Below are 23,658 nucleotides of genomic sequence, written 5' to 3' on the forward strand. Positions count from 1 at the left end.
AAGGAGACAAACTACTATAAAGTTACAAATGGGGGGGTGGGATGTTGACCAAACCCATTTTGTCATTAATCCCAAAGGCACACAACTCTTTGCATTTCTTGGACAGTCCTCTCCATGCCTCAACAGGTCGATAAAAAAAAATCAGTAAACATTTCTGAATGCTTCCAATTGGTGACAGGGCGAATTAAAAAAAAATAGTATAAGTTGCAAAAGGGTATAACTGATGAGAAGAAGTTAACATATGGTGAAATCAGTAGTTAAATCTAATTATGGGCCAATTAAATATGAACTTACCAACATTCTGTGTAGGAGTGAATTCATATTGCAGCTGTGTGGCCCTCAGTTGGCCTCCTAGTGAACCTTGTGCTGTAAGTGATGCGTCTTGTGTTCTGTGCCGGCTGCTACTCTGTGAAGCCTGGGTCTCCAAGAACATTGGTGTGAGAATGGTACTGCGATAACGCCAGTTTGAATCTATAACATGGTCCTTAAAATGAAAAAAATAGTGACTTTAAAGCGGTTTTTTGGACTCTCTGGCCAGTTTCATCAGAATTATTTCTGGTTCGCAGCTTACCTGAAATCTGCACTCAGACAATGGATGCTCAAACATTTGCCTAACGTAATCAGGGCTCCTGCTGGTCATTTCAAGTAGCAGATTTGTGGCCAAACTCAGGTAGCTAGTTTCTATTTTGGGAGAGTACAATGAACTCAGCAAAGCCAACATACGATCAAAGGTGCTGGTTGGAAGCCTAGTTTCATTGCTCCAGAAATTTCTGACAATCAACCTGCAACAGAAAACAATCTATTCAAATATGACTACTTTAAGGCAATTTTAAATTGGGGCAGATGAAATCTTGAATACATAAATATAGCAATAACACTCAAAATGTGCTATGTTTTCTTCTTTAGAATTGCAATTTGTAGAATTTCAGTAAAGGAAGCATTAAATATAGGAATTTTTAACAAAGGCTGTAGGGTACATGCTTGTCATCTCACTATACAGCTCCATTTATGGTGCAAATATATTATAAGAAACAAGGAACCATGCATCTTGTGGAGACTTGGTACACTGTGGCCCTGTAGTAAAACTGAAAACAGCACTGTGACCTGAAAAAGTATTTTATCAACACAGAGAATCTCATGTTTCTGCATCTTCTTTTACTGCAGCCATGTCAAACATAGTTGGATGAAGAGGGCATGTTTCCATGCCCTGCAGATTTCCCTCCTAAGTCATGCCTCGAAATGACTGTACTGTGCCATGTCTGGGGGCTAATATCGCTGTATGCTACTCACCTCTCTTTTTGCATCTAACCTGAATTGAGAGCCCTTATTCTTTGTCAGATTGTCACATGGAGAGTTTCTGTTATCTTTCAGAGGCTGGCTTTAGATTTTGGTTACTACTCAAGCTGATTTTGTGATTGCAGCAAACTCTGACATTAATATTGAAAGTTACCTATCTATCATTTTAGTTGAACATGACGGCTATCATCATTTTTTTCACAAATGTTTATGATCAAAGAACAAAACAGGGGAAAGGATCAGCATCAGTAACAATACTGTCCACTATGAAAACAAGATTTCAGAGTGGGTGACTGAACCTCCTATAAATACCAAAAACTGAAATGAGGTATTAACCGTCATCTATGATGTTGGCATAGTGACGTTTTGTCTAACACAGTGGCATTCAACATGGAATTAGGAGAATTAAGACAACTGCAAAAGAAAGTGCAATGAAAACATATTCATTATTTAGAACAAGAATCTGATGCTTTCATTTAATTTATTATTTCATTATATTGATTCTTTGCAACACCCTGAACGTTTTAAAATTCGTGAGGAAAACAGTATTGCCACTGCAAGTATCTGCAATATACTGTAAATAGGAACATTAATACATACTGAAGTTCAGCATCTTCATCTGTCAGTCCCTGAAGTAATGACTCTTTTGCCAGATTAAATACTTCTTGAGACTGGCTGTCCATTTGGCTTTCTGGATCCCTGGAGAAAAAGTAAGCAACAGAAAAAACTTAATAGTGTGTAAGTGGACATGTTCATCTAATGAGCAACTTCATCACTGTGAGGCGATGAAAATTGAGAGGGCTTTGGAGATAAAAATAACACATGGAAAAACAGAAATTGAAAAAGAGAAAAGGAAATAAATTGAAGTAAACAAGAGCAACAAGAATGGTGTCACAGTATGAAGTGGTGTGCCAGAGCAGAGGAATGTTTACAAGACACGGGACGGCCTACAAATGTTTACAAAAAGTGTTGGGCATCTCGATAAAATAGTCTTCAAACATTGGATTGGTAGGGAAGAATAGTGAGAAGATGTATCTGAACTATGAACCTGCTCTCAATTAACTACGTATTGTGCTCAATGTTGATTCTTTTTATCTAAAATTATTAAAAGGTGTAACAGTTAATAAAAAATAAAAAAAAGAACAAAGCAGCAGGTAAAGAGAGTGGATCAGATTGTTAAAAAAATGTGAAAATTGGAACTCTCAGATGTACATCTACATTGTATCACAGAATTCTCAATTTCAAGGATTCGCAAAGGTTTCTAAGAGTGCTCCTGGAAAGTTGCAACAGTCGTTACTTTCTAGGAGAACTCCAGAGTACTATTCTGAATACCTGTTCACATTCATGTGAAATCTTTTTTTGCAGGCATCAATGTACATACTATACAATTGAGCATTTGAAAATGTATTTGCATTAGGGCAACTGCACTTTTGTATGTGGTGAAACCCCTTCTCACAAAACTCTGCTTTCTCTAAGGTTTTCCTTACCCTTTCCCATATCAGAAGCAATATACTCCTACACATGACACGTGTAAATCTCTGGCTGCTTCCAGGGATGGGTCATGGAAATGTTGTGAATCCCCACAGAGAAAATAGTTAGTGGGCCCACACAAACATTTCAGTGCATCCCGCCACAGAGTGACCAATTCTTGTTCATGGCAGTATATTTACTTCAAATATAAAATTACACCATAATGGGGTAGCACTATGTTGACTAAATCAATTTCTGAATGTCTGATTACTTTTGTAAATTGCAAACCTCAATTTAAACTCATAAAGGTACCCACTTGCATACACAAGCTGAATTTGTGGCCCAGTTACAGGGCACACAAAGATGGAGAGAGACAGAGAAAGAAAAGACAGGGGAAGACGGAAGGTAACAAACATTACGACAAAAAGGTCACGACTAGTCAAAAATTGACTAAGGGTAGCGCTTCTCCAGATCAGCGCGTGGCGCAGAAAGAAAAGAACTGACAACAGCATGCTGGAGTGGCACCTATATACAACTGCAACATCATCACGGCGACCATGACGCCAACGACGCACGCGGAGTCGACTGAGGCCAGCTCTCATCGCGCAAGGGTACTGCTCTAAGTAAAATATCCAGATCCAGTCTATCACCTGGGAGAAATTCTAACATAAGGAATCTGCAACTGGAAGTCTATTAGATATGAGATTTAGGTGGAGAGAGAAACAAAAGAAAATGAAAATAGGAAAAAGAAAAAGGAAAGATAAAATAAAAAGAAAAAAGTGAAGAAAAAATGAAGAAGAGATGAATATGGCAAAAACTGAGGCAGAAAAGAAATAAAGGTAGACAAGGATTAGAATAGGTGGACTGAGACAGAACGTATGGAGTGGATAAATGGATGAGGGGAACAAAATGAAAGAGTGGGAAAGAGGTGAGAAGGAGAATAAGATGTAAAGAGGAGGCGCCAGATAGGACAATGAATAAAATCATACAATAGAGGAGCATGAAAAGTTGTGCAGAACAACAAATTACTAACCTCTGATAATGTTCATCCTGGAAGAGGCTGCAGCTAACAGCAGATTGCGGACCTTTTAAATATTCCCCAGGCATCAGACGGGATCAAGAAACCTTTCCAGGTGTACTTCTATGCGCCGGTAAATGATGCAATGCGGCTTTGCACAGATGCTGCTCTACCCTGGAAATTACTGAAGCAGTCCATGTCTTCAAGACACAGAGCACTAAAGGCAGATTGGTTGTGACCACTGTGCAGATTTCTAGACTTGTAATCTTATTAATGGATAGAGTCCAATTTACAGGTACGGGAGGATGGGAGGCTTGGTGACCAATCTGTGATTAGACAGTCTCTACCAGAAACACTGTTACCAAATGTAACTTGCTCATCTGATAGAGATTTCTCACTACAGATTCCTCACCTTTAGAATAGATAGCAAAGCAGTAGATATTTGGAAGTGGGTCTGTGAATGGACTCAAACAATAAAGTCCTGTAAGAATGAGAGGGAAAACGCCTCCCTCTGCAAACCTGACTAACCAGAAAGAAGTGCTTTGTGAACATATGAAGTGACACCCAAGTAGCTGCCTGTCAGATATCAAAGAGAGAAACCTGGCATGCCAAAGCTGTTGTAGAAGTTGTTTCTGCTGGAATGAGCTTGCAGTCAATCTGGAGCAGTGCTTAATTTGTAAATAAAAAGGTGCCTGTGCCCAAAGCCCTTCTCTTAAACATGCAGCTGCTGCAATTAAATGTGCAAACACAGAGTACTGAGGCAGCATAATCCTGAAGCCATCTAGGGCCTCTTCAATCCATAAAAAGCCACACCTTGCCCCTTCAGCTCACTCCTGCAGCTTTCTACTATCTCCCTTTGTGACACGTTTGCGTTTTTCCCTTCCTCCGTCTTTCCCATATGTGTCTTTTGCTCACAGCAAATGTTGAGGCAGAAGAATAAGCCCCGGCCCTCAAAAATACTTGCCGGCGCTCAGCACCGGAAAACAACAAGCACAAATTAAGCACTGATCCGGAGGCTGCTTCTTGGCCAGTGCATAGCAGCTCATAATTCAGAGCACAATTCAACAGGAGATGGTACATTTCTGCACATCCTTGCCATTTTTCCTCCAGTGAACCCGACAAAGTAGTGATCATCCTTCAGATGTTCTTTGCTATGATCGATGTAAAAGCTCAGCATTTTTATTGGTCCAAGTCATGTTTTCTCTCCTACTCCTTAGAGGGCTAGGCAGAGCATGTAACACCAGAAGGGTGAGATGACATGACTAAGGTGGAAAGGCATCACAACATTCGGAAATAAAAATGCTCATATGTTCACAGAACCAGCCAGTTTGTCTAGGAAAAAGGTGGTGTAGAGGAGGTCTACACAGAAAACTTTAAACTAACTTACACGCAATGCTAATGTTAAGGCAATGGGAAACACTGTCTTGAGAGTGAGAAACCACAAAGGACAGCTGTAAAGTGACTCAAGGAGAGTAAATATGTCAGGACAAAGATAAGGTTCCAATGTGGCATGACAAAGTTAGAGGTAGGAAATAGAAGTCGCAGGCCTTTCAAAAAATGCATCTCAAGCAGTTATTCAAATAATGAGGGCTGATCCAGCAAACACAAAAATGCTAAACGGACAGAAGATATCCTTTAACTGTGCACAAAGCACAGCTTTACTTGGTGACAAAACAAACAACAAAACATCTGATAACTTTACCTGGAGAGGGTTTATCTGCAGTGTCCCGCACCAAGCCACAAATTCGCCCCAATGACAGGCATATACAGTTTTTGTAGAGGGATGCTTGGCTGCAAGATGACATCAACTACCTCTGGAGAAAAGTCAAAGTTGTTCAGCTGTTGCAACGGACTCTCTGAGCATAAAGGTGGAGATTATGAAGGCCTGAGTACAGAATCCTGTCCTGTTAATGCGACAGCAGAACCTCCCGGAGGAGCAGCCTGACTGGAGAACAGATAATCGAGGCTCAGGAGTGCTGGATACCATACTCTCTGTGCCCAATCTAGGGCCATTTGGATGAATGGGACCCATAGGTCTTGATCTTCTACAGAACGTGTGGCAGAAGAGGTATTGACAGAAAGGCATGCAGGAGACCCAAGCTCTACCCTAGGTGGAATGAATCTCCGAGCAAGAGACGCTGTGGAAACTACACATCACACAACTGCTGACATTATGCATTCTCAGCACTGACGAACAGATCAAAGTTCTACCAATTCATAGGAGAGACCTTGTGCCACCTCGGGGTGAAACTGCCATATGTGATCCCCTAGGCATCGATGTATGAGTTTGTCTATCCTGGAAAATGCATTGATGGTCCCAGCCATCTCCAGAGAGGCAGGGCCTCTTGGCAGATGGTCTGTGACCCCACCCCATCCTCTTTGTTGCACTTCCACATGGCAGTGGTGTTTCCTGTAAGCACCTGTATTCTTCTCCCAATGATGGATTGTAGGAAGGCTTTCTTTCAGTGCCAAGAGGATGGCCCTCAGCTCTAGTAGGTTGATGAGAAGCTCGGAATCTCCTGGAGAACGGGGACTCTGATCTCCTTCTCTCAGGTGGCCACTCTAATCCAGGAGTCATGCATCAATGACCACTGTCAGCTATGGGTGAGGGAGAGAGATGGATCTGCTGTTGGCCCAGTCGCAGTCCTGTAGCTACCCCTGCATATCTTTTATGGTCTCATCCGAAATCAGGACATTGTTGAAGAGGTAACATTGATGTTGGGCCCACTGAGACATCAGATCCCACTGTTGAGCTACCTGCATATGCTTCCTGGAGTATTTAGCCAGCAGGATGCAGGAAGCTATCAATCACTGCAGCCTCAGAGTTGACCTCACTGACAAGCAGGTCAGAGACTCAGACTGAAAGATTGGAATCATAGCCTGAATATCTTGAACTCTCTTTTCTGGGAGAAATCATGTCCAGAAAGCCCCAATAAAAGGAAGCAACTTAGGAGGAGTCAGGTGTGACGCCATAGTCTCGAGGTGGTTGATGACTGCCTGGATGAGCCCGCCTTCAACAGGCAGTCATCGTGGTGGAGGAAGCGTGTCACCCCAGATCTCAGAAGGCGTGCTACTACCACCGGAATCACTTTCAAGATCACTTGAATGCTTGTGAGACCAAGGAGCAGTACCTCATACTGAAAATGCGCCTGCCCCAAAGGGAACCACAGGCAATGTGGATGGGCCTCCATGATAGGATTACTGAAATAGGCATCTTGCAAATCAGACACCACCATACAGTCACCATGGTTGAGAGTAGAAAAGACCTGGGCCAGGGTTAGCATTCTGAGTTTGTCCTTCCGGAGGAAGGTGTTGAGAGGGCACTATTCTAAAACAGGACAAAGGCCTCCATTTTTCTTTGGTACCATAAAGCAGCGGGAATAATAACCATGATCCACGTCTGCCACGTTCACCATATTGATAGCCCCATTGGCTAAAAGGGCTAGCACTTCCTGTATTAAGATGGACAGATGGTCCTTCATGAGTTTGTGTGGGGTTTGTGGACAGTGTGGCAGAGTAGCTATAAAGGGTTAAAGGGTATGGTGTATCCCTCCTCAACAATCTAGAGAATCCACCTGTCTGATGTTACAGGCTGCTAACCAGGCAAGAAGCCTTGGATCCTGTCTCCAGCCAGATGGCTAAGCTTCACTATGGATATGCTAAAGAGATTTGTCAGGTGGGATCCCGGGTGGTGAGGTGTGTGTTTGGGAGGTGGGGGGAAGGATGGGTGGTGCTGAGCAGCCAGTGGCCTGACTGCCTCGCTGAGGTTAGTGGGTGCAATAGCCTAGGCCACAAAATTGCTCAGGCATCTTGCTGAGGCTTAAGTGGCTGCACATATGAAGTGCCTCAGCAGAGGGGAGGTGATGGGGGGATGGGGGGATAAGTGCTAAGGGAGTGTGCTTTGGCCCCTCTTTCTTAAAACCGCTGCAGAGCAAAATCTAGTCTGTCCCCAAAAAGGTGAGACCTGTCAAATGACATGTCCATAATTGACTGGAGTCAGGTATGGCAACGAATGGCGACACTGGTGCCAATGGCTCGCCCGATTGAATCAGTGGTATCTAGGACACAATGAATCGTGAATTTGGGCACGTCATGACTGTCCTGTATAGCTTGGGTCAGTACAGGTCAAACGTCGTCCGAGACACCTGGGAGAACTTGAGCCACTGAATCCCAAAGAGCATGGCAACAGCAGCCCAGCAAGCAACTGGCACTAATAGACCGGGTGGTGCAAAATGGTAGAAGAAAATTCCCTCTTCTTGAAGGTCTCCACTCTTTTGGACTCCCTATAAGGAGAAGCAGTCAGAAAAGTATTTGGGTTTTTTCCGACTAATAGATGCCTGCACCACTGAGCTGTCAGAAGGATGCTAAAAGAAAAATGCAGGGCTGCTCACGGCAGGTCGATGGTTATTACAATTTGATTGTTTACTGCAGCACCAGGGAAAGGTTTGGCCTAGGACCCTAGGAGAGTACCAGTGAGTGCCTTATTAAAAGGCAGTAAGGGATATATAGTGGTTTCCCCCAGCTGGTCACTGTCTGTCAAGACATGTTTTAACCTGTAAGGTGGTGAGCTGGAGACTGAGAACTTCAGCTGTCATTAGCATTCCCACCACAAAGAAAGCAATCTTTTCACTGGCATGACGTCAGGGTGTGAAGGTCAAAAAAGGCGAGGGGTCAAAGGCACTAGCCACTTAGAGGTCATCATATTAACTTTCTTCAAGGTAGGTTTGGCCAATTTTATCACCTGCATCATTGTAGTTACCAGAATCTGGGCCAAACAAGGAATGCAATATGAGGGATCTTCCTTGTAGAGGTGGGATGTCCTGCACAGACTGGGGTTCAAGGGAAACCAAGCGTAGCTTCGGCTGAAGTTGTAGTGGCGTGGACTACGAGTCAGAGAGAACAATGGGCACCCGATCCTCTGGCGGCAATGGAGTCTGCATCGGAAATGACGCTCCAGACAGCGGTGTGAATCATGGGAGTCAGTACACTAGCAGGGGGAGGCCCGGTGAGGGTGCTGGAGGGTCCAACTGGCACTAAGGGTGAACCCGCCTGTGGTATCCCACATGGAGGGCCTCCTAGCTCCTTGGGGCCCACAGGCACCACAGATGGAATCAGAAGGGATCCAAAGAGTTGGAGGATGGTGTAGTGGAACTCTTTGATCTGCCTCAGTGTTGAAGACAGCCCTGGAAACTCAATTAGTGCTGGTACAAGTTGCAGGATTGACTTCCAAGTCAATTGGCTTCAGGACTAAGACTGGGAAGAATGATGAAGCCCTCAAGCCTTCTCAGGACTGCAGGAGTGGAATGATAGGGCAGAGTAACACTTGGATTTATTGTGTTTTTTCTTCAACTTACCTGAAGATTTGGAGCACGGCGATGAATGACCTGAGGATAGACTTCTGGACCAAAACTGACATTTGGACTTAGACAGATCTTCACGAGGTGTGTTCTGGTGCTTGGCGGTGTAGAGTTTCACTTTGCCATCCTGCATGGTCTTCGGGTTCATTGATGTGCAGCCACTGCAGGCCTTAGAGTTATTGTAGGAAAGTACCTCTTTGTGGCATGTTACCCCCAATTTCTGCCTCATGTCAGTGTGTTTGACTGTGTCACTGTGACTCTGCTAACCAGGACCCCAGTGCTTATGCTCTATCTCCTCTAAATGTTGTCACTGCATACTGGTAACCCAGAATTTCATCCCAAATTTGCATACTGGTGCCCCTTTATAAATCCCTAGTATATGGTACTTAGATACCCAGGGCATTGGGGTTCCGGAGGATCCCTATGGGCTGCAGCATTTCTTTTGCCACCCACAGAAAGCCCATATCAAGGCTTCTACAGGACTGCTATTGCAGCCTGTTTGAAATGGTGTACGCACCCTTTCACTGTCATTTACACTGCACCAGTCACTTATAAATCACGCATATACCAGGTGTAGGGAGCTGGCTCTGTATATACTGTATCAAAATCAGATATAGTGTGCACAGAGTCCAGGGGTTCCCCAAGAGGCTTGACAGAGGCAAGAATAGATAATACTAATGCTCTATTCGTGGTAGTGTGGTCGAACAGTTAGACTTATCAGAGGGTAATGTAAAGCATTTGTTGTACATAAACAAGCAATAGAAGAAACGCACACAATTACTTAACTTCAGACCAATAGGATGTTATAGAAAAATATGATTTCTTAATTTATTTCTAGAAGCACATGATTCAATTTGCAGGTAAATACATTAACTGAAAGGTACTTTGCATAGGTACACTCCGAAATTTGAATGAAATCAAGAATGTACAGAGTTTTTCTTAAAATGGCAAAAAGTTATTTTAAAAGTGGACACTGCATTTCTCAACAGTTCCTGGGGGAAGAAAGTACAGTACAGTTTTGGAGGTAAGTACGCAACTTACAGATTCAGTCTCCGGGGTATGGATAGCCCACTGTTATTGGTTCAAGATAACCCCAAACACCCAGCACCAGCAACACAGGGCCGTTAGGTGCAGAGGTCAAACAGGAGCCAAAATAATGTGGGCCCCTAAGGAGACAGGGTGTACTCCGGTTCCGGTCTGCTTGCAGGTAAGTACCTGCGCTGTCGGAAGGCAGACCAGAGGGGATTAGAGGAGCACTTGGGGCCCCCAAGTAGGTACCAAACACACCCCCTCAGTGGCATGGGGGCGGCCGGGTACAGGGTGCAAACAGGGCATCGGGTTCCCAATGGAACTCTATGGCGGGACCCCGGGGGTCACTCAGGTGCTGTAGGCAAGGCACACTGGGGCTTCTCGGGCGAGCCACCGACTGGACCGGGAGGGCCGCCTGCTGGTCACTGCTGCACCAGTGGTCGGTTTCGCTCGAGTCTGGGGGCCGTGGGTTCAGTGCGTCTCCAGACATCGGAAATCTTCGTCCCTGGCAGTCGTGGTCAGGGGGGTCCTCAGGATTCCCTCTGAAGGTGTTGTCGTGGAGGGGTGGAGAGGTCAGCCCAGGGTAGACACTGGGTCAGAATCGCCTGGGGGTCCTCTCTGGATAGTTGGGCAACCTGGGCATTGACCAGGGGCATCAGGTGCAGAGTGGTTTTGGACTCACGCTTCTGGAGTGAGGGGGAGCCCTTTGGAAGGAGTTTCCTTTTCTTCTTGTTGGACAGGTCCGCCGTCCACATGAGTTTCTTGGTCCTCGGTGATGCAGGCAGTCCCCTGGAGGCTTTTCAGGGGTCGCTGGTCCTGTAGAGCGCAGTACTTTTCTTTTGCAGGGTCTCTGAAGCAGGAGACGGGCAGGTAGGGATGGGGCAGAGTCAGTTGTTGTCTCCTTTTTGTCTCTGCGGGGTTTTCAGCTCAGCAGTACTTCTTTTCTTCAGGTCGTCAGGAATCTAAATCTCGTGGTTCAGGGAGCCCTTAAATACAAGATTAAGGGGCGTTTTTAGGTTTAGAGGGCAGTAGCCAATGGCTATTGTTCCTGCGGGTGGCTACACCCTCCTTATGCCCACTCCCTCTGGGGAGGGGGGCACATTCCTATCGGCCATCGACACCAAGACGGAGGATTCTGCAGGGAGGGGGTCACCTCAGCTCTGGACACCTAAGGGGCAGTACTGGCTGAGATGGTCACTCCCCCTTGTTTTCCCTAATTTTCCGGCCAGACTTGCTGCCAAAAGTGGGGCTTTGCCCAGGGGGTGGGCATCTCCACTAGCTGGAGAGTCCTAGGGGCCCTGTAACCCGAGGCTTGAGCCTTTGAGGCTCACCACCAGGTGTTACAGCTCCTGCAGGGGGAGGTGTGAAGCACCTCCACCCAGGGCAGGCTTTGTTTCTGACCATCGAGAGGACAAAGGCACTCATCCCATGTGGTGAGAAACTCGTCTGGAAGTGGCAGGTTGACACATACTGGTCCGCCCTACACTAGCAGTTGGGCTAACCTACAGGGGGCATCTCTAAGATGCCCTGTGTGTGCATTTTTCTATAAATCCCACACTGGCATCAGTGTGGGTTTATTGTGCTGAGAAATTTTATACCAAACTTCCCAGTATTCAGTGTAGCCATTATGGTGCTATGGAGTTCGTAATGACAAACTCCCAGACCATGTACTCAATGTGGCTACCCTGCACTTACAATGTTTAAGAATTGACTTAGACACTGTAGGAGCATATTGCTCATGCAGCTATGCCCTCAGCTGTGGTATACTGCACCCTGCCTTAGGGTTGTAAGGCCTGCTCGAGGGGTGGTTTACCGATGCCACAGGCAGTGATTTGGGGGGCTTGTCGACTTTTTCTTTTTCTCCCACTAGCACACACAAACAGCAAGACAGTGAGGGGTCCCCCAGGATGGCATAATACAAGCTGCATCCCTTGGGACCTTCATCGGCCACAGGGCCCTTGGTACCACTGGTCAATTTTACAAGGGACTTAACTGTGTGCCAATTGATGAAACAAAGGTATAGTTTTAGGGAAAGAACTCTGTTGCTGGGGCCTGGCTAGCAGGATCCCAGCAGACTTTCACTCAAGGTTTGCATCAAAACTAGGTAAAAAGTGGGGGGCAACCATGCCAACAGTGGCATTTTCCTACACCGGGCCTTACAATCCTGAGGGTTGGGTGCAGGGTACCTGTGTGTGAGGGCACCCCTGAACTAGCAGAAGTGCCCCCACGTCGTCCAGGACCATTTCTCCAGACTTTGTGAGTGCAGGGATGCCATTTTACCCATGCACTGTACATAGGCAACAACCTATCCATAGCTTCACAATGGTAACTCCGAATATGGCCATGTTTGGTATCAAACATGTTGGAATCATACCCAAAGGCTTTGGCAAGCATTGGTTGTATGATTCAATGCACTCTGGGGGCTCCATAGCGGACCCCCAGTCCTGCCAAACCAGCCTTCTGAGGTTTTCCAGACAGCCCCAGCTGCTGCCACCTCACAGAAAGGTTTCTGCCCTCCTGTTGCACAAGCAGCTCGAGCCCAGGAAGGCAGGACAAAGATTTTCCTTTGGGAGAGAAGTGTTACAGCCTCTCCTCTTGGCAATAGGTGTTACAGGTATGGGAAGGGTAACCTCCCAGAGTCTCTGGAAATGCTTTGAAGGACACAGATGGTGCCCTCCTTGCATAATCCAGTCTACACTGCTTTAGGGACCCCCAGTCACTGCTCTGGTGTGAAACTGGACAAAGGAAAGGGGAGTGACCACTCCACTGTCCATCACCACTCCAGGGGTGGTGCCCAGAGCTCCTCCAGAGAGTCCCTGGGTTTTGCCATCTTGGATTCCAAGCTGGTGGGGCACTTTGGGAGCATCTGAGTGGCCAGTGCCAGCAGGCGACGACAGGGCCCTCCCCTGATAGGTGCTTACCTGGCTAGGTGACCAATCCCCCTTTCAGGCTATTAAGGGTCTCTCTTTTGGATGGTTCTTCAGATTCAGATTGCAAGACTCCAACATGAATCCTCTGCATCCTTTACTTCACCTGCTAAACAACAAAACTGCACCTCGACCCTCCAGGAACTCTACAACTGCAACAAAGAAGCAAAAATGACTTCTGCAACATTGTATCTTCAGCTCCTGCTGGCAACTGCAACTGTTTCCAGGTTGTGCATCCTCAGCCAGCCTTCAGCCTGCACCAGAAGAACAAAGGAATCTTCCTTGAAGTGAAAGAGTCACTTTCCTGCTTCAGCAGGCACCCCTGTGCAGCGACGATTGGTGGCTTAGGTCCCCTCTCCTGAAGAAGTGTGTGGATCCAGCAACACGGGTGGTGGACTGAAGTAGTCCCGACAGTCCTGAAGTCCAGCTGTCCACGTTTGGTGGAGGTAAGAGCTTGCCTCCCCACGCAAGACAGTAACCCTTTGCACTGCGTGTTTTGCAGCTGACAAGGCTTGTTGGCATCCTTCCACAAAGTTCTTCGTGCACCATGCAGCTCGGGCCCCCTTCCTGCAATGCACAGCCTTCTGCGTGGTTCTCCAGTGGCGTGGGATCCTTTTGTGTAGTGCTGCGTGGGCCTCCTTTTGCACCTTCTTTGTCCCCGTGCTGTGGGACTCCTATGCGCACTGCCTGGCCTTCTGAGGGCTCTCCGAGTTGCTGAGAGCCCCCTCTGATTCCCCCCTACTGGGTAGAGTCCACCAAGTCCCTCCTGGTCCCGGCAGAGCCATTTTCCGCTAACCACAAGCTTTGCGTGTGCCAAGGCTTGTTGGTGAAATCCAGCGACGCAAACCAGACTGTAATCATCTGCACCAACCAGGAACCCGCATCCGTCTTCTCGGGTACTGACTGTTCTTCAATGGTGGTTCTTCTTTTGCACCTTCATCCAGGTTAGGAGGCGCTCCTGTTCTCCCTGGACTTGGTCCCCGTCTTCCACAGGTCTTCAGGTCCAGAAATCAATTGTTGGTGTCTTGCAGTCTCTTCTGGTTCTTGCAAAATCTTCTATCACATGTTCCTGTGTGTTCTAGGAAACTTACAGTTCTGCTTTCCTAGGCTCTGGGGTCGGTTCTATTACTTACCTTTGGTGTTTTTTCTTACACTCCCAGCACCCCTCTACACTAGCCTAGGTGGGAAACCGACTTTCGCATTCCACTATTTTAGTATATGGTTTGTGTTTCCCCTAGGCCCATTTCACTATTTGCACTTTTTTCTAACTGTTTCACAGCTATTTCTGCATTTTAGTGTATATACTGTGTATATTACTTACCTCCTAAGGGAGTAAAGTCTCAAATGTATTTTTGGTATTTGTGTCACCAAAATAAATTAACTTTATTTTTGTAACAATGAGTATTTTCTTTCATGTGTGTGAGTACGGTGTGACTACGGTGGTACTGCATGAGCTTTGCATGTCTCCTAGTTAAGCCTTGGCAGCTCAGCCACACTACCCCTAGAGAACCTGGCTTCTAGACCCTAACTACATTTCACTAATAAGGAATAACTAGAGCTGGTATAAGTACCTTAGGTACCCACTACAAACCAGGCCAGCCTCCTACAGTTATGACTTGACAGCAGGCACCCCTGGTAAACCTGATGAGGATCTGTCACAGACATTTGCTTACAACAGCCCTTACAGCGTTGAAACCCCGTCCTCTTGAGAGGTGACTATATCCTTGCAAAGTAATTTGTTTTTCAGGTAAAAGTAGTCTCAAAGAGACCAGAGGCAGCTATGGATCCACGCCAGGTGGCACAGAAAGAAAGGAACTAGAGTGTGAGGGAGTGGCACCTATATACACTCTGCATTTCATTTCAGGAGCAGTATGGCATCATTGAGGAGCAACATGGTGCCACTTACTGGTGCGCAGAAGTACTTTTGGAAAAGATTCCTGATCCAGTTTGATGCCTGAGGAATATTCAAAATGTGATGAATCTACAGTTAGACGTTTCTATGAGTAACAACAGTTCTGGTCAATAGGAGTGAAACAGGCAGAACGATAAGTAACACAGGAAAAACCAAGAAGCTTAGTTGACTGAAAGGTGGAGAATGAGAAGACAGTCACACTAGAGGCCAAGGTGGGCTTCTTAGCAATTCTGTGGCCCTGACATAGGGTGGCTATGCAAGGAATACTACAGGCATTCTAGGTATTACAATGGATTCCCTTGGCTTGATCTAGGCATTCTAAGCATTATGGTGGTGTTTCTGGTAAATGTCTGCATTATAAACAACAATGTTATTTTCTGGTCCTTGTAGGCAACAGAGAAGCCATGCCATAATGTAGTTGTTTTGGCGTAATGTGTGCATTTATATGGCACTGACAAAAAGTTCCTCATTGCAGGAATCAAGGCATCCATTTCTCGTATTATGGTGGCCATCCTAGAAATATTATGTACATTCTCAGGTTCATCTTAGCCATCTCAGTCCCAGTGTTGGTCATCTCTGGCATATGGTGACCACGTATGGCATCTGATGGACATCCTGGTGTAAAGTATACATTTCTGACTTGTGGTGCTTACAATTAGCAAATTAAGTGCATTTATGACATGCTTATGATATACAGAGATATAAGGCAGACTTATGAATTTACAAAATTTGAAAATCTGCTATTTAGGTAGCAGATGCTATGAAACGTCAAACTGAATATTCAGATTACTTAAACTGCCTGTAACACCCTGCAGCTTTCAAAAAAATACAATTTGTAACTGGTGCTCTGTTCTTTTACCATATACACGTTTCTCTTAAGGGGAAATCCCCCCAAAACATCACTGCATCAAAATATTCAGAAATGTGCATAAACATTTTAAGCCATATTTCTGAGACTTGTGCTACTATAAAAAGCACCACTTTGTTCCATTTTTTTAAAAATATCAGGGGGGACCCCCCCTCCTGCACCTGTTGAGAAGGTCATCCTTACGATGGACGTCTTAATTTTTCAGATTATTTAAAGAGTGCACAATGAGAACATCATGTGAACGTTTAACATTTTGGCACAAAAATATTTGAATGTTGTGCTTGGTCCCTTTTTAATTTTTTTTTGTGGTGGTAGAAAACTCTTCCTAACAAGGGTGAGTCTCTATCGCAGAAATTGGCTCACTGTACTATTCACAATATGGTTAAAAAAGGGGGACTTTTAAAATTTATTTGGCTATTCCCTTGCTTGGTTACCAGGACAGTTTGCAAAGTGAGGTTGCATTATTTCCCAGCTGTGGTCTCAATTTCAAACATCATGCTTTCGAAATAGGAGGCCTGTTGTCGGCACACACCGGTGACTTAGTAATTGTAGCCCCAAGAATTAAGTATTCATAGAAATGGAATTTGTGTGACTGGTTACCAAAGGGATTGCCCAGTTGACACACAATGCATAATCACCTTCCTTTATCATCAAATGAGTGGCAGACTACACCAAACAAGAAGGCAAAAGAATCCATTAAGGCTTACAACTTGGAGAAAGTCCAGATTACATTGTAGTAGCACTAGTTCAGTAAAATGATAACTGTGTAAGTTATAGCCTGACCCCAGGAACAGACAGTAGTATCTGAGTTTCAGATCACAGACTGACAAAATGAAGGAGTTAGCAAGCTATCACATTTTGAGAAACTGCACAAATATAATCATGGTAAAGGAAGTATACATGGCAGTAATATATGGTTTTGTGAATTTGTAATATTATTGTCAGATTGACAGAACTTGGCCAAAGTGGAGGATGGGGAGGCTGGCTGAGAAAGCTGAAGGCCACACCCACCATGAATTATCAGGAAGCAATGCTCTACTGAAAATCTTGAACAAAACTCGATGCAATGATGAAAAGTAATACAAGACTCAAGGACCAGACAGTCAGTTGACACAAACTGCAAGATGTAGTGTACAAAAGGGGTGGTAACAACTGCACTGTACTAGGGAGACACTCATGGACAAAAAGACAGAGAAGGCGGCCAGCAGTGATGGGAGACAGTCAGGGACATATGGACTTAAGCCACAATTGGAACTTCACTGTAAATATACAATTTTGAAAATAAAAGTACAAGATTGTACCAGCGACAGTTTAGTTATTTTTATTATCCATTGAACGTAAGGCACGAAATACAGATATGGGGACTTAGGTATACACTTCTGTTATTAAGCATGTTTTAATAGTGTTTTATGATTATGTAGCACTCAAGAATAACTGCATGCAATTATTATAAGAAGTAGCTTACAAAATCTCCAACTTTATTTTACCAAACATATTTTCTACAAGATGACATTTATCCAATTCACTGCCATTTGCCTGACTTCACTTTTCCAGTTCACTCACTAGAACTAAACACATAAGCCATTTGTTCTGCAAGTTGAAGTGAAATACCAATCTTCCCCACATGTATGGGCTGATTCTAAAACGTACAGTGAAAACAAAATGTGCCATTCAATAAGTGTATAGTTAGAGCTTTGTCCATGTGCGAACTTCCTTCCACAGTTTTATAAATGATACTACATTAATGCCATACCTGTAATTGTCATAGATCCACATAAGGATATTATACATTCGCTCACGACACAGCGGAGATGGGTGTGTGCTGAAAACTAGAACAGCTGGCAAAAGTTCCTTCAGTTCTGATGGGTGCAGTTTGGCCAACACCTTATGGACAATATCCAAGCAGACCTTCTGCCTTTCATCATCTCTAAAATGCAAAAAGGTTTAGTTCTACATATGTATTATAATGGCATTTTATACTTAAATTGATTGTAGTTTCTTTTACGCAAAATGGGATACTATGGCATACCTTTAATTTTCACCAGTGTTCAGAAGTTTTTCTTTTTTTGATAGACATTTTTCATTTAGGCCTTTTTTAGTGTTTGTAAATTATTCTTTTATTACAGTATAATAGCTTACAGGGTATCCTCTTGAAAAACAGAGTATATATATATTTATATAGGAAGCTGGCTCTGTATATACTATATCAAAATGAGATATAGTGTGCACAGAGTCCAGGGGTTCCCCAGAGGCTTGACAAAGGCAAAAAAGGATAATACTAATGCTCTATTTGTGGTAGTGTGGTCGAGCAGTTAGGCTTACCAGATGGTAGTGCTAAGCATTTGTTGTATACACACACACACAAGCAACAGAAAAAACACACACTCAATGACTTAACTCCAGAGCAATAGGTTTTTATATAGAAAAATATATTTTGTTAATTTATTTCTAGAACCACAAGAGTCAGTTTGCAGGTAAGTACATAAAATGTAAGGTACTTTGCATAGTAATTATTAGAACTTTGAATTAAATCAACAATGCATACAGTTTTCTTTAAAATGGCAAAAAGCTATTTTAAAAGTAGACAGTGCAATTTTCAACAGTTCCTGGGGGAAGAAAAGAGTTAACAATGTAACTGGTAGGTACCCGACTTACAGTTCCTATCTCCGGCTTTTAGGTAGTCAGTTGTGGGGGGTCAGGAACCAAATTAACATTGGATCCTATGGAGGCAGGGGAGTACTTGGATTTAGGTCAGCCAACAGGTAAGTACCTGTGACTCGGCGGGCAGACCAGGGGGGATTGAAGGAGCACTGGAGGGGCTCCAAGTAGGCACCAAACACACACCCTCAGCGGCACTGAGGCAGCCAGGTACAGGGTGCAAACATGAAGTCGGGTTTGCAATGTAGATCAATGGGAGACCCTGGGGGTCACTCAGATACTGCGGGCAAGGTCCTTGGGGGAAGGGGGGGGAATGGGGATGTCCCAGGCACATAATAGGTCAGATAGGGCAGAGGGCTGCCTGCTGGTCGATGCTGCACCAAGGGTCAGGTTCTCCAAGGCCAGGGGTCTGCGGGTGCAGGCTGTCCTGTAGACGTTGGATATTGTTGTCCGGAGCTCGAGGTCAGGAGGGTCCTCTGGATTCTCTCTGCAGGTGTTGTCGTTGGGGCTTGGGGGGTCACCCGAGGGTGGGCTCTGGTTCCCAATCGCCTGGGGACCCTTTCTTGCTGGGTGGATCACCTGGACAAGGGATTTGGTCTTTGGGTGCACAGGGGTCAGGACTCACACATTCGGAGTGAGGGGGGAGTACTTGGTCGGAAGTTTCTTTGGAACAGAGCCGCTGTCAGGAGTTCTTGGTCCTTTTGGGGGTGCAGGGTCAGTCCTCTGGAATTGCCAGAGGTCGCTGGGCCCACTGGATGCGTCGCTGTTCTTTTTGCAGGTTCTCTGAAGCAGGAGACAGGCAGGTATGGCTGGGGTCACAGCAGTTGTCATCTTCCTTCTTATCTGCGGGGGTTCACCTCAGCAGTCCTTCTTCTTTGTAGGTCGCCAGGAATCTGGTGAGCTGTGTTCAGGGAGGCCCTTACATTTTAAATTCAGGGGGGTGTTAGGGTCAAATGGCAGTAGGCAATGGCTACTGTTCCTGAGGGTGGCTATACCCTCATTGTCCCCTCTCTCTTTGGGGAGAGGGGCACAAACCTAATCCTATTGGTCCCTGTCCTCCAAACCAAGATGGAGGATTCTGCAGGGAGGGGGGCACCTCAGCTCTGGACATCTTAGGGGTGGTCCTGGTATGGGGGGGGGGCATTCCTCTCTGTTTTCCCTAATGTTCCCACTTGACTTGCCGCCAAACATGGGGCTTTGTCCTGGGAGGTGGGCAACTCCACTAGCTGGAGTGCCCCGGGGCACTGTAATCCGAGGCTTGAGCTTTTGAGGCTTACCGCCAGGTATTACAGTTCCTGTACGGGAAAGGTGTGAAGCACCTCCACCCAGGACAGGCTTTGTTTCTGACCACTGAGAGGACAAAGGCTCTCACCCCATGTGGTCAGAAACTTGTCTGAAAGTGGCAGGCTGGCACAGACCGTTCAGTCCTACACTAGCAGTTGGGCTAACATACAGGGGGCATCTCTAAGATGCATTCTGTGTGCATTTTTCAATAAATCCCACACTGCCATCAGTGGGGGTTTACTGTGATGAGAAGTCTGATACCAAACTTCCCAGTATTCAGTGAGGCCATTATGGAGCTGTGGAGTTCGTAATGACAACCACCCAGACCATATACTCAATATGGCTACACTGGACTTAAATGTCTAAGACTAGACGTAGACACTGTAGGGGCATATTGCTCATGCAGCTATCCCCTCACCTGTGGTATAGTGCACCCTGCCTTAGGGCTGTTAGGCCTTCTAGAGGGGTGAGTTACCTATGCCACAGGCAGTGGTTTGTGGGCATGGCACCCACCCTGAGAGTTTTTGTCTTTTTATCCTCACCAGCACACACAAGCTGCAAGGGCAGTGTACATGTGCTTGGTGAGGGATCTCCTTGGGTGACAAAATACATTCTGCAGCCCTTGGGGACCTTCCTCGGCCACAGGGCCCTTGGTACCATGGGTACCTTTTACAAAGGACTTAACTGTGTGCCAATGGTGTGCCAATTGTGGAAACAAAGGTACAGATTTTGGGAATGAACACTGGTTAGCAGGAACCCAGCACACTTTCAAAGTTGACATCAACACTAGGCAAAAAGTGGGGGGTAACCATGCTAAAAGTGGCACTTACCTACAGTGTGGGAATCAGGGAGGAGCCCTGTTGAACTCTGCAGCTGATCTCTGTAGGTCGATGTGGTAGTTGAGGTCGCAGAGTAGAAAGTAGTTAGTGGAGGAGAGTACGTGGGGAGCTATGATGTGGACGATGGAGTCGCTAAAGGCTGGGCGGGGCCAGGTGGCCTGTAGATGAGGGTGCTGCGGAAGGTGGTCTTTGGGGTGACATGGACCCTGAAATGGAGGTGCTCTTTGAGGAGGGAGTGTTCTTCTGTGTTGGTTAGCTGCAGAGGGTGGATTTGTGTATGATGGCCAGGCCACCGCCTGGTCGAGAGGGCCGGTCTTTGCAGAGCAGTTTGTAATCGCTGGAGATGGCATGCCTGATGCAGACGCCAAGGTCGTCCATTTTGCGGTGAGAAATGCGACGTCAGGGCAGGTGGAGTCTAGCAGTTTAAAGAGTTCCACGCCGGGTTTGTGGAGGAAGCGTATGTTGAGGAGGATGCAGTTGAGACTCTTCAGGTGGGTGTTCAATGGCCCAATGGCGGGAGGGTCCGCCCTTTGGTGCAGGGTGAGGGTCTGGTGGCAGTAGAGGCAGGAGAACGGTCCATGGGTGTCTCTGGGTGACGCAAGATGACAGGTAGTGGAGCGTCCTGTGGTCAGTGCGTGGAGGGTCTTTGCGTTGTTACGATGAATGGTCAAAGGACCAGGCCTCGTGGTGCTGGGTGAGGACCAGGTGCGAACGAGTGCAGATGGGATTGCATTTGGCGCGCCAGTGGCACGCCCACTGCACGAGGCCATGTAGCACCCGGCATTAGGAAGGGGAGGGATGTGAGAGGGTCCAGTCAGCTGGGAGGTGGGAGGGCAGCAAAGTGCTTCGCAAGGAGGGTGGTGGGGCTACAGCGGCAGGCAAAGGAGTGCAGGGAGAGGGAAAGGCGCTAATAAAAGAGGAGAAAAGGCGCTACAAGATAAAAGGAGAAAGCGAGCCAAAAAAGAAAAAGACAGGAAAAATGAAGATGACAAAGCAAAAACACACACATACAAATGGCCAGTAGGCCACTAGGGATGAGTCACAGGTGGGTACCTGCAGGTGGGGGTGGGCCTCGAACTGATAGTCAGGCAGGCTCTCAGTTTGCTTGCAGCAGCAACAGGTGGAGCTGATCAGAGGTGAGCAAGCAGATGCTGACCGGGAGGTCAGAGGAGTCGCCCTCTAGCTATAGTTAGGAGCATGTTTCAATAGAAAAAGCATTTTTTTGACTTGCTTATATCTTTTGCACCGTTTAATGAATCTTCACAAAATTTCACCAAAAAAGTGCCCCGGTGATTCTTGTTGTCCACAGAAAGTTTCTTGGTGATCTGTCACGCGGGGGCCAAGAAAAAAGGGGGCTAAAAAAAGTTGTTTTTCCAGTGTTAATTCCCGTAGGACCTTTGAAAAAGGATACAGCTCATACCGCTGATGGTTTTACGACAAATTTGGCAGAAAGCTAGGTAGATTACGCTTTTGTACATTTAGTGTAAATCTGTTCAGTAGTTTACGAGAAATTAAAGAAAATCCAAATTTATATATCTGAGGTTGCGAATAATTAGTGAATAGAAGCGCAGTAATTGGCTGGCCACAATCTGAATAGAAAGTTGCAGCTGCCATTTTAAGGTCTCAGGACACGGTCCCTGGGGCTGAAAAACAAAATGAAAAGTAGCATAAGGGGTCAGGGTAGATGTACCCTGAACCCAGAAGGGAGATTTAGGGGTGCTTGAGGGTAAAATTATGGGTTTTAAATGATTTGTCTTTACCATGCACCATATTTGTGATTAATCAAGAATAATCGCAAATAAGCAAAAACAATTTTTTTTTATTCAAACTCATTCATATATAAATTCATTCACTAATACATGCACTTACTCATGCGCCTACTTCACACACCCACTCAGACACTCGTGCATCCACTCAGAGTCCCACACCCACTCAGACACTGATGCACCGCTCACAGACTCACTCAGACCCTCACACACCCACTCACAGACTCACTCAGACCCAAATGCACCCACTCACAGACCCACTCAGATACCGACGCACCCACTCACAGACCCAGTCAGACACTGATGCACCCACTCACAGACCCACTCAGACCCTTATGCACCCACTCACAAAATCACTCAATCCACATGCACCTACGTTCACACCCAGAAAGACACTCTCACACCTAGAGACACACTTTAACACCTATCCCCCCCACAAAGAGACATGCACACTGTTTGGCTGTGAATGCTGCGGGGTTAGGTGGTTATGGGGGTTGACCGCAGGGCCTGACTGCAGGCCAGACCCAGTGGTCAACACCCACCGACCATGCCCGGCACAGGTTTGGATAGTTATCAGGGATTGGCTGCAGGCTCTACGTCCAACTCCTGCTGTGCCTGGGGTTGGGTTGTTATAGGGTTGGCTGCAGGCTCTGAGACCAACTCCTGCCGCGCATGGCCTTCGTGCCCTAAGGTAACTATAACTTGCGCCCTTGCCACGCACTGCTAATTACCCCATAAATGATGGCACTCCTGACACCTTTGATAACATCATTGATAATATCAATGTAATGTTTGCAGTCAAATTATTGACAAAAAAACTGTGCATGGCTGGTGAGTTATAGTTACCTTAGGGAACAAGTTACAGTTACTTGAGATAACCAACTATAATAGGTGCATTTCAATAGTTTTATACGCTTAAAATGTGAGCCTAGCTTTAACATCCCTGTAACCTTTGTTTTTTCAGTGAATAGACATATACACACATACACACATGTACATAAACAGACAGAACATTCCATGAAGAAGGTGTGAAAACTCCAGCAGTTTATTCAATATACCATAAACATTGGAAGCCTGACGAGTTTCAGCTGAACAGACACCCTCTTGATCGAGTTGGTAAGCCTTAGTGTTTTCATGTCATTTGAAAAAAAAAAAAAATGGAAAAAAAAAAGCATTGCCCTTTGTGTTCCATGATCACAACAAAATGCACTCAACCTTGTGAGTAGCTACTTTG

At 45.8% G+C, this 23,658-nt stretch overlaps 1 protein-coding gene across 2 annotated transcripts in view; it reads right to left on the minus strand.

The window, feature by feature from the left end:
* Positions 1–23,658, minus strand: part of PRKDC (protein kinase, DNA-activated, catalytic subunit) — a 2,139,921-nt gene that overhangs the window by 850,015 nt on the left and 1,266,248 nt on the right. For both annotated transcript variants that reach the window (XM_069220133.1, XM_069220131.1), the window contains exons 55-58: positions 17,631–17,804; positions 1,897–1,995; positions 572–782; positions 295–484 (exon numbers count right to left, since the gene is read on the minus strand). In XM_069220133.1, the coding sequence (XP_069076234.1) occupies positions 295–484; positions 572–782; positions 1,897–1,995; positions 17,631–17,804 (674 nt within the window). The remainder of the gene's footprint in view (positions 1–294; positions 485–571; positions 783–1,896; positions 1,996–17,630; positions 17,805–23,658) is intronic.

This window comes from Pleurodeles waltl, chromosome 2_2 (genome assembly GCF_031143425.1).
Source record: "Pleurodeles waltl isolate 20211129_DDA chromosome 2_2, aPleWal1.hap1.20221129, whole genome shotgun sequence".
Lineage (NCBI taxonomy): Eukaryota > Metazoa > Chordata > Amphibia > Caudata > Salamandridae > Pleurodeles > Pleurodeles waltl.